A 14,653-nucleotide genomic window follows, 5' to 3' on the forward strand; every position below is an offset into this window, starting at 1 on the left:
ATTTTTATTTCACATGAGCGATTTTTTTAGCAGTCGGTCACTATTAACGAAGCATTCCATTAAATTAAGTGCTATGCTAAAACAGAGCAATAAATTCAATAACATTTAATGATATAAATATTTTGTCGAATAAAAAACGGTTGAAACTAATATAGTTTCTTTAATTTACGTCTCGTTAGAAGCAAAAATTAATATAATCAAATGATGAAATACAATGAAATTGTATTTCCAAATTTTCTTATTTCAAATTTTCCTATAAAAAATAAAATGTTTCATATAAATTAATTTATTTTCAATACATTATAAAGTTCAGTGGCGGACTCCTCCCTCCCTACCATCCATAGAAGTTTAAAAAAAAAAGTGATGACAGTTTGTATTCATAACTGTGTAATAATCCAGGTCACCTACGACAACTACTGAGGCCCATGTATCATTCTGTTAGTGTCAATAGGAATGTAAGTTTGTTTGAATACGCCTGTTAAAATGTTAAAAATTTATATTATTTAGATGAAAAAAATACCACCCCTATCTACTACCCATTTACCCCGCCACGATTGCCACCTCAAAAACATTTGTATCTACTGAATTGGCGAATTTGTCAACAGTGTACACCGAAACAAGGACAGCGCTAAAGGAAGAAATCGTGCACTGAAAAGAGAGAGTAAGTTACCATTAAAATTCACGCTGCAAACTAAGGATGAAACACACTATAACTCTCGGCACCATGCGTTTAGCTGTCTCCAGGAGTGAGTGTATTAAGGAGGCACCTCCCATTTCAGATCATGATTTTGTATTTTCGTTCATCACGGATAAATTTGTTCATTTTCAGAATGATTTTTGCATGTTTAGCCACCTAAGTTACAATATTTATTGTTTTTGGGGAGCACAAATAAATATGAACTAAATGGAACACAGAACTGAAATTTTTTAGATTTAATGACAATGCCACTACGCTACTACAATATAGATTTATTTCTACTATAAAATTTTATTTATTCATTTTGGTTGGCTGTTACAAATCTTCACAAAATTGAGAATTTTGAAATGCTAGGTAAAATTGTCTTTTTTTATTTAAAACATATGAAACAAGTAATTTAAAACCGTATCAGAAACTATCCAGTAGTAGCATTTACATTCAAAATAAAAGTTTTAGTCCTGTGTTACACTTAATTCTCTTTATTTGTACAAATCAGTAAACCTTAAAAAAAGCTTTGGCAGCTAATTATGTAGAAAGTATACGATAATTTATTTTCATTTAGCAAAAGTTAAACTATTATATGTTTGACAAGTTTAACAATGTAGGAAGTGTCAAGAGTGCAAGGTGAGGCTGGCTCAGGAGTTCAAGGTAAGATCATTTCGGGTGTCATTCTCTGAATTCCATGTTGGGTCCTAATAGGAGTCCTATGTGGGGCAGTCTCAGGGGTACTATTTGGGGCAGTCTCTGGAGTCAAAGATGTGACAGTACCAGGAGTTCAAGGTATGGCCGTATGAGGAGTCTAAGGTGTTGTAGTCTCAGGGGTCTAAGGTGTTGTAGTCTCAGGAGTCCAAGGTGGGGCAGACTCAGGAGTCCTATGTCGAACAATATCGGATATCCAAGATGTGGTAGTATCAGGAGTCCAAAGTGAGGCTATCTCGGGTGTCCATCACGGACGTCCAAATTGGGGCAGTCATGGGAGTCCAATGTGCGGAAGCCTTTGGAGTCTGATGTGGGGCAGTATCAGTGGTCCAAAGTGTTGGATTTTTAGGAATCCGATGTGGGCAATCTCAGGAGTCTGGTCCAAGGTTTAGCAGTATCAGGAGTCCAATGTGTTTCAAAATCAGGATCCAAGGACACAGCCATACTGGAAATTCAATTTTGTAAATCCAAGTTGGGGAGTCATGGAGTCCAGGTTGTTGCAGATTCGGAAGTCCAAGTTGGGACAGTCACAGGGTTCCGTGGGAGGGGGGTGGCATTAAGAGCCCAAGGGGGGCAGTGTCAGGATCGCTCACCCGTCCGCAGGAAGGCGCTGGCCAGCGGGTTGCCGCTGCGCCGACTCAGCGCCGAGCAGTTCCAGCGGTGGCGGCGGAACTGGTGCCGGCACTCGCCCACCGCCAGCTGCAGGCCCTCCACGGCGGCCACGACCACGTCCGGGTGTCGCCGGCACATGCCCAGCTGCTGCCTGCTCAGCCCGGGGAACGTCTTGCACACGGCGCTGCTGACGAGCTGGCGCGGCTGCGCCCACGCAGCGAACCTGCAACCGCAACCAAACCTTGGCCACTGCAACCTCCTATCCTGCCACCAAGGGGATGATAATGAGCGATGTATTACTTGATTTGATGTAAGCTTTTGGACATACGCCATTGCTAAGCACATGTATGTCTGTAGAACAAAACTACAAAAAACACAAAAGACAAAAACACAAATTAAGCAAAAAATTGCTGTTGTCAACAGGATATAAACACCACATAATATTCCATAACAGGAATATGGTCAACAAACAAAGAAAAACAAAGAAAAATGGACTAAGAGAACGAAAAAAAACCCACAAATGATGATCGCACAAAAATATTGAACCCAAAAAAATTCAGCTCAACAGTTGAAACGAGACAAAAACACGGCAAACCGAAAAGATGAAAAAACAATAGTTTTACAAAACAGAAGAGAACGATAAACTCCTACAAATGATGACAGTACAAAAATATTGAACCCAAAAAAATTCAGCAGAGCAGTTGAAACGAGACGAAAACGCGACAAAACGAAAAGACGAAACAAACACGATAGTTTTCCAAAACAGCGATCCAAACATCCCCCTTTTTTCACTGCCACCAAAAAATATAAACAATTTAAAATCAAACATTGGGAAAGTGGATATATCTTCCACAACAAATTAAATTCTACATATGACCACACCTACAATCCCGCACTCAACACACCACTCCAACGTCATGATAAATTACATTCTGATTTCTTTCCTCGAGTAATTTGTCACACCAATGACTGTTCCCGAATGGTCAGTATGTGTCCTTTTACCGATTCAGACTTCACCACAGCGTCCTTTAATTTGGAGGCTGCCGTTCAGTGAGGAAATTTTCTTAAGTGGCTAAACAGAATGTTTTCGATGATTACGCAACCTGGCATATCAACAAATTAATTTAATTTTCAGTAGTAATTTCTTTTTGCGTTAAAAATTTTTTTCATGCTTTATTTTCACCACGAAATTTCCATTTTTTAACCTTTCCAGACAATAACTTGACAGTAATACATACCATGAAAGTGTGTCGCCGACAGCCAGATTAATGGCTAAGCAAGCACCAGACTATCGTTATATTTGTATTGACATAAAGCACCAAGACCCCTTTTAATGGCATCAATGATACATGAAAGGATGTGAACGAACATTGGAAGTTCTATAAGGATCTTTGCAACTATTGGAAGATAAAAATAATGGCTGGCATTTTTAAAATGCACTTTTCAAGAATCCTTTAGTTTAAACCTTCCATTAAAGGGGTATTTGGGCCCAACATGTGTGTTTAATGGAGCATACCACTCCACTAGCCCCATTATTTTTCTTTCCCATTAGCGTGCCACTCTATGAGGTCACATAGACACACATATATACACACTCTCTATTTACTCTCACGTTTACATGGTATGTATCTATAATGGTATCAGGATGGTATTTACCTATAATCTCATTGGGCAGAAGATTTATCGGAGAAGTTAAATAGAAAGCTAGATAATTGTCATGGTATGCAGGAATTCATCCTGTATACTACACACTAACCTATTGTTTCCTTTTCCCGAGTATCATCATAACCCAGCCTAAGGTCGTCCGAGGATGTATACTTTTGCATGTTGTTACACTGTCATATCCATGTTATCCTCAAAGCCTCCCAAAACAAACATCCATGCCAAGTTTATATGTTGAGACACGTGTCTTTAAGTTACTTTCATAACTCTCTTCCACACCTTTCTCAAGCAAGAATTCGCACAAAGTAGTTACGTTGATATTAGCTTTTTTTATATCACAACTATAGACGAATTTTTATACCCCCTCCCTTACTCTATCGCAATCTCTCTAAAGAAACATGCCACAGCATGTGATCATAGAAGAATTTTATTTCCATGCTATGCATATAAAATGGCGAATTAAACATTTATTTTTGGGTATACATATTTGCAAAAGTATATATTTTTTATATATCTGCATTTAAATAAGATGATAATATTGTCTTCAAACAATAAAAGATATTAACAAAAAATCAACAAATTTTTTTAGTTTCAAAACAATTCTATGACTATTTAAATTCAATATGTAAAAAGTCTGTTACAAAATTTGGCTGGATGGGCTCCAAGTACTTAACGTACACATAGAACATTAAAGAACGTTAATTGTTTTAATTAGGTCCTTTACGGGAACAGAAAATACATTAGCTGGCATACTCTGATAATAATTAGTCTACGATTGTACAAATGATGTTGGAAAGTAATTGAATATATTTTTCCTCTCTCTCTATTTCTCTTTCTCTCTACGAGATAATAAATCTTGCGGTTATTGTAAAAAAAAATAATTACAGGTCATTCCAGTTTCTGAAATCTGGTAGTTTTTTTAACTAAAAGGCGAGAATAACGGTTTCTGTGTCTCGAAGACGTCAGGAATTGCAAAGCACATTTTCTTCTAGATGTTTAAGACATTGAAACAATTTAAATAGTAGCAAATCTATCTGTAAACAGCAAAATACTTTTTTACCTGTATCGATATCTTCCCAGGAACCCCCGCGATATTTTCCTATCGGATTCCACCCCCCCCCCCCTTTCCGCCCAACCTAAAATTCGGAAGAAGACGTCAGACCAACGCAACAACGCTCTGGTCAGAACTGGGCAGCATCTTCTTAGCCCTTTTTTTGGGCGGAGGCGGTAAGGGGGGGGGGGGGTGGTGAAGGAAAGGGACAGAAATTTACTTGGAGACCTCTCGTATGAACGACCCACGCACGCACGCATGAACGCGAGCTAGCACGATGTAAACACGCCATTAAAAAAAAAAGGCCTTGGAGGGGGGGGGGGGGGAGGGCGTGGAGCGCACGCGGAAACGAATTACACCTCGCGGGATCGCTTCGGCATCGTCCGAGAGGAATTTTTTTTTTCGGTGACGGAGGGAGGCGGGGGTCCGGGCGGTAATGTGCCCGGATGCTGACGAGAGATAAATCCTCGAGGGTCGAGGTGGTGAGTACCTCGGGCGACCGTGCGCCGTCGACGACACGACGACCACGACGACACGACGACGACGACGACGACGACGTCGACGGGGGCGAAAGAGCGCGCCTTCTTGTTTACGGGCGACCTCCATTTATCGCTCGCATCGGCGCGGCGGGTCCCAACGGGTGGAATCCGTCTCCGCGGCGGACCGACCTTATCAGCAAAGGACCGCGGCCGGGGGGAAGAGAGAGAGGTGACCATGTAACCGAAGAGGTTGGACGATCATCGCCGACCTTCTTCCCCTCCCCTCCGACCATCACTCGTCGTGTCGTCGCTCCAGCGCCGGCGCGCGCCGACGGCAACACAAGGGGAAAATCGTGGGAAACATCTCAGACCCCGATTCCCAAAAAAAAAAAAAATCATCTTCTCTCTTCCACCTTTATCCCGCTGTACCCTTTGACCGTGTTGTCGGGTCAGCAGCCCTGGCATCTATTTTTTTGTGGAAGGAGGAGGGAGAAAGAAGAGAATAGAGAAAGAAGAATGAAAAAAAAAGCCCGCCACGTGAACGAGATAATGGACGCGGAGTCATAAATCGCCGATTAAAATCGGAGCGCGTCGCGTAATCGCGCGGTCGCGCGTCTCAATAAAACTAAAATAAAAAAATAAATTTAAAAAAAAAACTTGGGGCAAAGTTGTTAAACGTGCCGTGATTACGGATATTCGTGCAGTAATTGGGTGATGATGTCATGATACGCGAATGCCAGGTTTTTCATTAATGTGTGCCATTTGTACAAAGCGGTATTTATGTTTTGAAATTTTTGAAGACAACAGCAATAATTATTGTAACCTTACGACAAACACGAAGGAATGTGGTAATATAAAAGAATAGAAAAATCCACCTGACATAAGATAACCAAAACGGAAAACGACACAGTTCTAGGCATTCTACCGAGAACCAAATGTTCACCTAACAAACAGCAGGGACGGAAACACATTGTTCACAATAAATAAAAGTTAATAAATAAAGTTAAGATTTATATATAAGTCCATAAAAGTCTCATTTTTGCGTTGTGCGAGTAAGGCGGTGCGCATCTTTCTCCGCCAGGGGCGCTGTGTGTGAGTCACAAAAACTACCTCCTTTCAAAGAGAAACGTTGCCCGCCATCTTTGATGTGGCTATGTTTAGCTGTATATTTTTTTTCATTCATCCCAATAATTAAAATGAAAAAGCAAAAATAATATAGGCTACATACAGACCCCATCAAACCTACGAGACCATCAGTATAGATTTTTGGATATAATAAACTTCTGTTAGAAATTACTTAAGAATTTTAATATTCTCACAATTATCAATTAGACAATTATTAAATAATTAATATTCATTCCAAATTTAATAAATAATTTGCTAAACAAAAAAACTATAGACATTATGAAAGTATTTATTACATACGTCAGTACGTGTTTTTACGGCTTTTAATGTAATGGAGTTTTGTATATTTTTATATATTTTAAGAAAACTGTATCTAGTAAAAAAAACAAAAAAAATATATATCGAAATAAAAACGGCGATTTTTTTAAAGTCATAACTAGTAAAGAATGTACGTAAGCGATAAATAGTTCAGAAAAAAAAATGTTAAAGCATTTATTTTGCTCTTCATAAAATATGCTAATAAGGCGTCAACGTAGTTTTGATAATATTTATTGCAGTTGCGAAGCAATTTATACCGGGAATTTTAAACCAAATATTAATAGCTACTAGGCTATATTAAAATTTATAATGATCTTAAACTTTATGTAGTACCTGTATATTTTAACATATTGTTACGAACGTTAGCAAGTCCACGTCACTCGCAGGTGCAGAGCTAGCTGGGCTGACATCACATGCCGCCGTAACATGAGATGTGCTGTGCGCACCTGGGTCGCCGCTTCCCCTCCCTCCAGCCCTCCGCTCCCCCCGCGCGACACTGTTAGTTTGACATCCGAAACCTGCCAGCTGCGGAGTTACGCGAGCCGCCGACACGTGTTTTCGAGAGATTTCTGCCGTCGGGACGGCTCGCCATGATGCGACTGGCCCCGGCCGCTCTCGTGAGTTCTGGAATTGCGCCGGGGCCTATATATATGCCCGAGGACGTCAGGGCAGGGAATCAGTGGAGTTCGGAGTGCTCAGTCGGCAGTTCTCCCGCGGCGGAGTTTCCGGGCGATAGTGCCGCGGGTGCGGCAGAGTGGCGAAGTCCTTGGACGAAGGTCCCAGGGCAGGGAGTGAGTGAGTTTAGTGGAGTCGGGAGTTTTCCCGCGGAGGAGTTTCCGGGCGATAGAGTCACGGGCGCGGCGGAGTCCCGAGCGAAGTTGCGAGCGAGGAGCGGATCCTCGGCGAAGGGGAAGTGCGTCGGCGGTGCCGGAGTGCGGCGACGGAGTCCCGCGGCGGAGACCCACGAGGGGTGCTGCGGCGAGAGTTGCGCCAGAGGTGCGGCCCAGCGAAGTGTGTGGAACGAGTGACTGGGGAATAGACCTTTCTTTAAGTGTAATTAATTATTTTCCATTTTATAAGATTTTTGTAAGTGACATAAGTAGTGGCAATAAATAAAACTGTGAAGTGTAATAAAATCTTTTATTGGGCTATCCTTTACGAACCCGCGGTAAATCGTAACAATATTTTAGGCTATTATCGCCTGGTGTTGATGCACAGGATCACTCGTGTGACCAAACGTCTGGACGTAGTAACTGGTTGTCTCACGTGAGCAGGTGCAGATGTCAGAACAAGAATGAATAAACTTAAAATTCTAGAATTGCCGAACATGCGTGGGACTGCAGACACACAATAATCTGGGACAATGCTACTTCACTCGCACAGGAAGAAAACCTAATTAAGTGGCCCTGCTAGTCAGGTGTTAGGGACGCGGGTGATAAGTGCGACGCTCGCTGGTGCTTCTAGAGTGGTATCGCCTCTAAGCGCAAGGCTCCGAACTGGCACGCAGTCTTCTCGTTGTTCATAGGGCATCTATTTTATTTGAGCGGTAACCTTTAATATATGGTGGGGAAATGGAGATAAAATTCTCCCATGAGTGCTTTCAAGAATCTGTACCGAGGTTTTCAAGACTAAACGTTATTCTGGAAGCATTCGTTTTTAACTATTTTCACTCTTCTAAAAATACAGTCTAAAAACTAAATACAAAAACAGAACTACTAATTCAACCCTTAGAGTTCTTTTGTATGCTTTTCGTGAACGAAAAACCATTTGAACAATTTTCAAATCAAGTGGTTTTAGCTAAAGCTCTGTACACCGTATGTGTGCCCAGGTAGGTGAGGCCCTTAAAAAATAGATCTTCACTGCAATTTGCAATATTTTTATGACAGTAATCGAAGATAGCTTGTATAATACTTTTTTGGCTGCCCCTATAGCAACTGTTGGTTGGGTTGATTTAAAAATATATCAAGAATAATTATTATTCCTTTAAAACATTTCTTAAATTTTGCATTGATCAAACGTTTATTACTGTTTGGTATTATCAAGGTGTTAAAAACGTTCTCAAAACCTAACAACATATCAAAATTTAATGGAATGTTGGTAACATATTGCATTTCGCTTGGCAGCTAGAAGTATTGCCTACGTTCCAGTTATTTTATATCTGCCATTTACACACTTGCATGTGTGGTATGTCGAAATGTGCGTCCTAGGCATTTGCAAAAAAGAGACGTGTTTTATTCATAAGTCATAAATCCCAGTAATAAAAATTTTTGCAATTTTTATTTTAATGAATATCCCGGCGTATTATTTAAAATTTGTAAATAGGCCTACAACTTAGTAAAAAAAAAATAATATTCCCGGGATAGTAAACAAAATAAAAAAAGTTTTTAGACTTTTCACAAATATAAATTGAAATTTTCAAGTGCAAACTTCATCCATAAGAGATCACATAGTCTTCAAGCGGGTTATGTAATCTCTATGTATGTAGATTTACATAAACAATTAAGGCCCGAAATATTTCAGGTGATTACCCAAGCAACACATATTATAATCATGTGTTACGGAATTCATTTGAAACATTCGTACCTTAAAGCTATTATGAAAGTTTGTGTTCTAAAAATTAAGTCCTTTTGTTTCACTGTTTTTCTTTACTAGTCATTAAACAATATTTTACCAAATTTTTATTTTCAAATAAATTATTTTTTATTATTTTACAAGTTACATATAATTAAACTTTTTTTTTAAATTTTATGTTTTTGGTAAACTGATACATAGACGGGAAAACAATGACGTACGAAATACAATAAACTTTTTTCGTGGTTAAAAAAAATTTCCTTTCTCACTAACAAAATAAAGCTAACGTTGATTGGTGAGCGAGGTAGACAAAGCAGTCAACGTAGAGGACTTGTCCACTTGGTAGGGGAAAGTGATTAGAGTGGGGAGGGGAGTTTTTTTTGGGGGGGGGGGAGAGGAGGGGGGGTCCCTGCATCTGTCCTGCGCATCGACTGGTCGTGTCATCGTCCTTTGTGTCGTGCGAGGGAGAGAAAGAGAGACAGAGAAAAATAGAGACAGGGAAAAAGAGAGAGAGAGTGTGTGTGTGTGTGTGTGTGTGTATGTGCGTGAATGTAAATGATTGGAATCCCGCTGACCGCCTCCCTAAAGCACAGAAACCCAAATTTTCTTAATGCGCGCGCCGGACAGGCGTATTCTATTTCGACCTGGAGTCGTCTCCCCATAGTCCGTTTGTCCGGTGCGATGTCCGTGTTTGTCGAGGACAAGTAAGTGCGGTCGTAGTTGTTCGTGAGGAAGTGGAATCGCAATTTAACGGACGTTGAAACCGTTCACGGACGAACTCATTGTCCTAATGGCTTCATGGCATTTTGAAAAAATCAAATAATAATTTACATGTCCGTTATTGGTCACCGGGGTCGCCATTTTATTTTTAGCCAGGCCTAGTGTCTTGTTGACCACGAAGTCACTAGAGAACATGGGCGTTGATCCCGGTGGAATAGAAAAAAAAAAGGGGGGGGGCAGACGCCTCCTGCAAGGGTATCCAAATTAACCCGAAAAGGAGGGGAAAATATTTTTTTGGAATGCAAACTCTTTCATGATAAGGATAAGTGTCCATTATGACATAAAATTATAAAAAAAATATCAAAAGAAAGATTATCGTTTATTTTAATAGAGTAAAAGGAACAGTTTTTATGTTTTTTTTTAATTTCCACTTTTTTTAAAATCTTGTTGCAATGGTTTGTCTTATCAAAAAAATTTTTAAATAAAAATGTCTTGGTTTAAAATTATAAGATTTACAAACAATACGAACGGATTTGATAATGTACTTACTAAGGTAGTTATGATTTATTTTTGTCCTCCAACGTTTTTTATTCGAACCCTTGCAATAATGGTGGGTCGTAAAAAAAATATTTCAGTCAAAAGTTGGTCTTTTGAGGATTACTTATAAATTTTCTCCAAACATAGCTCCCTGCTCCTTGTTCTAATTCTTTTGTTTTAAGTTAATAAAGGGGGCAGCAGCCTATCTTGCCCCACCCCCCACCCTTCCTGATACACCTTTGCCACTTCTTACGCTACTTGGAGATATTTTATGCTTCAAACTTTATAATCATGGATTTTATAATTGTTTGAATGTAGGTTCTACTGTCTTTGCTTGGTAAAATTAACGTAAGAGATGTTTTTTTTTTAAAGAGGTAAGGATGCAACATGCAAGCACCCGTATATAGAAATGACTATTATCGGATAACTCCAAGCGTAACACTCCTTATAGTTAAAAAAATTATCAAATCCGTATGGAAAAAATTGTAAGGTTAATATTTCATGTATTATCGTCGCTTAGTCGAGACGGGTTTGAGTAACAAACAAAAAAAAACCCAGTATGTTGTAACACTGAATCGTAACAGTACGGTTTTGCGTACAAATCATGCCCGTGCATTTTAAATTCACGGACATTTCAGACGCCGGCATGCTAATATTGTGAACTTATTTCGATCGTCGGTTCGTTAGGGTTCCGAACGTAAATAAGCTCACGCACCCGCGTCTGTATCACGTGGCTGTGGAAGTTATGTTAGCAGACGACCAAAAATATATTGGCAAGCTTATCATTATCACCACCTAGATACGAACCCATCGGGTATGCTAGGGCTTGTAGATGACCATTCTTTAACTATCCATACGTTCCTCATGATTCCAATTTAAACTACGTATTAAGCTTTCATCATGGTTATCATAACTCTGGCTTTATGCAATAAAATCTCCATTTTATTTATTTCTGCATGTAGAGCCTATTTATTATTATTTTTTTTGTTTTTTCTTCATTCAGTAAAAAAAGATTGTGTTCCTTGGCTGCATCTACTTCTCACTACTTTCACGTCATAAAAGAAAATAACAAAAATTCCAGCCTCCTTCACCCCCACAGCTGACCTAGTTCTTTCGCACTTTCCTTTTTTACACCAAAACATTGTATACGCCACTTTGTAGTGTGTGTGACTATGCACTATCACTCCATCTGAAAAAAAATTCACAGTCAGAGTAAATGCATAGTGAAGCATGATATTTTTCTTTCAAATTGCTATCACTGAAAAATTTCCATGACTTATCCGGAATTTCAAATGAATTTCCTGGCTTTAACAGACCAATCTCAACTTCCCTGACTGTTTCCTGACTTTACCTAACTTTCCAGAATATGGTCACACTCTTTATTTTATTAAATGGAATCTTTTGTGTGGAATGACTTATGAGCATGCGCTGTTAAAAATTTTCATCTTAAATTTGTGAAGAACTTTGGTTACAAATCATCCAAGGATCTTGGTAAATTTACCGTTATCTTCGTAAATTTAAAGGTACTAAGTTCGCTTACTTTAAACATTAATCTACATCAACTATCATGTCATATCATCAAAATATTCAAAAACTTGTTAATGCTCCTATAAAACATTAAATTTTATTCCAAATGTGTTTTTACTCTCAAAACAAAACTCGGAAGTCAAAATACGGTGGATTTTCTACACAAAGATCCAGTTATCTGAAATTACAAAGAACTGTTTGTTTATGTCAGTTTAATATTTCATTGAAAATCCCGTAAATTTATTGTAAAAATCTTCTTATAAGGAACTTCATTTAAACTTAAAACCATGATGTATAATATATCACCATGGCATCTTGAACAAAATTAAGTCAATAAGTATCTACATTTTAGTTATGTTTGCTATGTTCATGCCAAAATATTACTATAACATTTAGAAACATATAGTATCTAGTAAGACACGTTCATTAGTTATTCTCTTACTCATGCAAGAATACACTCATACCTAAACAAAATTCATCCTTGTAGCCGCAGACGTTGAATATCTACAAACTAAACCGTTCATTTATGTTAAAAAATGGACTATTGTTGTCTATAGCTGCACTATGCAATTAAATTAATTATGAAAAAGAGCTTCTTAGACGTCAGTTGCCAGTAATCTTAAGCAATGAAGATTTAGTTAAAGTTTATTTTAAAAAGGTTTTTCAGAATTAATTTTTTTGAAGATATTTAAAAAAAATCAGTAAAACTGATAGTAGTAGGTATGTAAGTTTTACAATGTCTAAGAGGGATTTTGTCTCTCACATTTCCCATTAAGGTTTATAACATTTAAATAGTGAAGTCACTCTGGTTTGCAATAGGTTAGCAAAACAAACAGTACCTAGCTATAAAAAGACTAAAAGCTAGAAAGTTGTTTAATAGCTTGAAAGTAATTAGCTAGGATGTTTCTTAATAATCCCACCATCTGGTGAGCATTGTAAAACAAGCATGAAAAAATGTTATTAGTCGGGAATTAGTTCTTAACTTCATAATGACAACAAAATATTAGCTATTTAAATAATCACTGGGCAACAGAGCAAAGAGTACACACATCTGTGCCCTTGATTTATGTTCATGATTGAGTGCAATATAAAGAAATCCTTAAGGCACAGCCTACAGGCGTAGGTAGATGTCAGAGTACTTATCTATTTATTCTGGAAATATTTTGTGAACTTATATTAACTCCTGGAACATGTTAAGAAATTAATGCACATAACATATTTATGTTCTGCACTATTACAAAATGATCGATTAAAAATTTGCCTATTTTCCAAGCAGCGAAAATGTTACGAGTATTTTTAACTAAATGTATCCAGCATTCAACAGTTTACAACACATCATTGAATATGTTCGAACGAATATCATATTATATACCAACTAAGATAATTATTTAATTGTTTTGACCTTCAAACACTATTTTTAATCCCTTTCACTAATAACGTAGTCGTATATAAATTTTACTTGCACCAAGGTTTAAGATAATATTAAGATCGTTTAAAATATATTCAAACGAAATTGATACGAAGAGTTTTTTTATTTATTTTTTATTTCAACCCTTGTGTTTACGGTAATAATAATTCGTTTCATAAAAAACTATTTCAGCCTTAGTTTTAGATGAAGAATTCATACAATAAATTATAACGATCATAATAGTATATCTATTTAAAAAAGTAATGATTAATTTTTTTTTCAAACACTAAAAAAACAGTAAAAAAAATGGTTTCGATAGTGTATCGGGAATGGAAGTTTTATTTATCTTCTCACTCCAACCTCATGTTTATTCAAACCTTTGCAATAATGGTTTGTATTATCAAAAATTGTTTGAGACAATAGTTTAAGATAAAAATTATATTTACTAACAATTTGTACGGATTTGATAGTGTGCCTACTAAGGGAGTTATACATTTTTTTTTGTTTTTCAACCACTGTTAGTTCTACTCCTTAAAGTCACAGTAGGTCGTATTTAACTTTATTTCAGAAGTTTTTTTGGTTAATATTCAAGGTTTTAAAATAAACTAGAACGAATTTCATAGTATATATGGTGTGTATATGGTACGGAAATTATATATAGTCTATATATTTAATTCTAACCTTATTTTCATCCCTATGCAGCAATGGCTCATCTTATTAAAAATTGTTTCAGACTAAAGGTTTAGATAAAAATTATAAGATTTTCAATCCGTTTGAACGGATTCGATTGCGTCCATACTAAGGAAATTTTTTTTTTTTTTACTTCCAACCCTGGTTTTTTTCCACCCATTTAAGTTATGGTTAGTCGTATGGAAAATTATTTCAGCAGATAGTTTTATATAATATTTATACGATTTACAAACATTTTTAACGGATTTAATAGTGTAAATATTAAGGGATTTATGATTTTTTTTCTTCAACCCCTCTGATTTTCCACCCCTTGCAGTAATGTTGGTCATATAAAAAAATAATTTCGGGCGAAGTTGTAGATAATTATTTAGGTTTTACAATAGACAGGAATAAATTTAATAGTGTAAAGGAACGGTTTTTATGATTCCTTTTTAATTTCCACCCTTTTTTAAAATTTTGCAGCAATGGTATTTATCAAAAAAATGTTTAAGAAAAAAGGTTTTGGATGAAAATTATAATATTTACAACAATACAAACGGATTTGATAATGTACATAA

The 14,653-nt window shown here is 37.3% G+C and overlaps 1 protein-coding gene across 1 annotated transcript in view; it reads right to left on the reverse strand.

Moving 5' to 3' along the window:
- LOC134539017 (protein Wnt-10a) overlaps positions 1–14,653 on the reverse strand; it is a 107,238-nt gene that overhangs the window by 51,790 nt on the left and 40,795 nt on the right. The window contains exon 2 of the mRNA XM_063380684.1: positions 1,990–2,231. Within this exon, the coding sequence (XP_063236754.1) occupies positions 1,990–2,231 (242 nt within the window). The remainder of the gene's footprint in view (positions 1–1,989; positions 2,232–14,653) is intronic.

This window comes from Bacillus rossius, chromosome 14, assembly GCF_032445375.1.
Source record: "Bacillus rossius redtenbacheri isolate Brsri chromosome 14, Brsri_v3, whole genome shotgun sequence".
NCBI lineage: Eukaryota > Metazoa > Arthropoda > Insecta > Phasmatodea > Bacillidae > Bacillus > Bacillus rossius.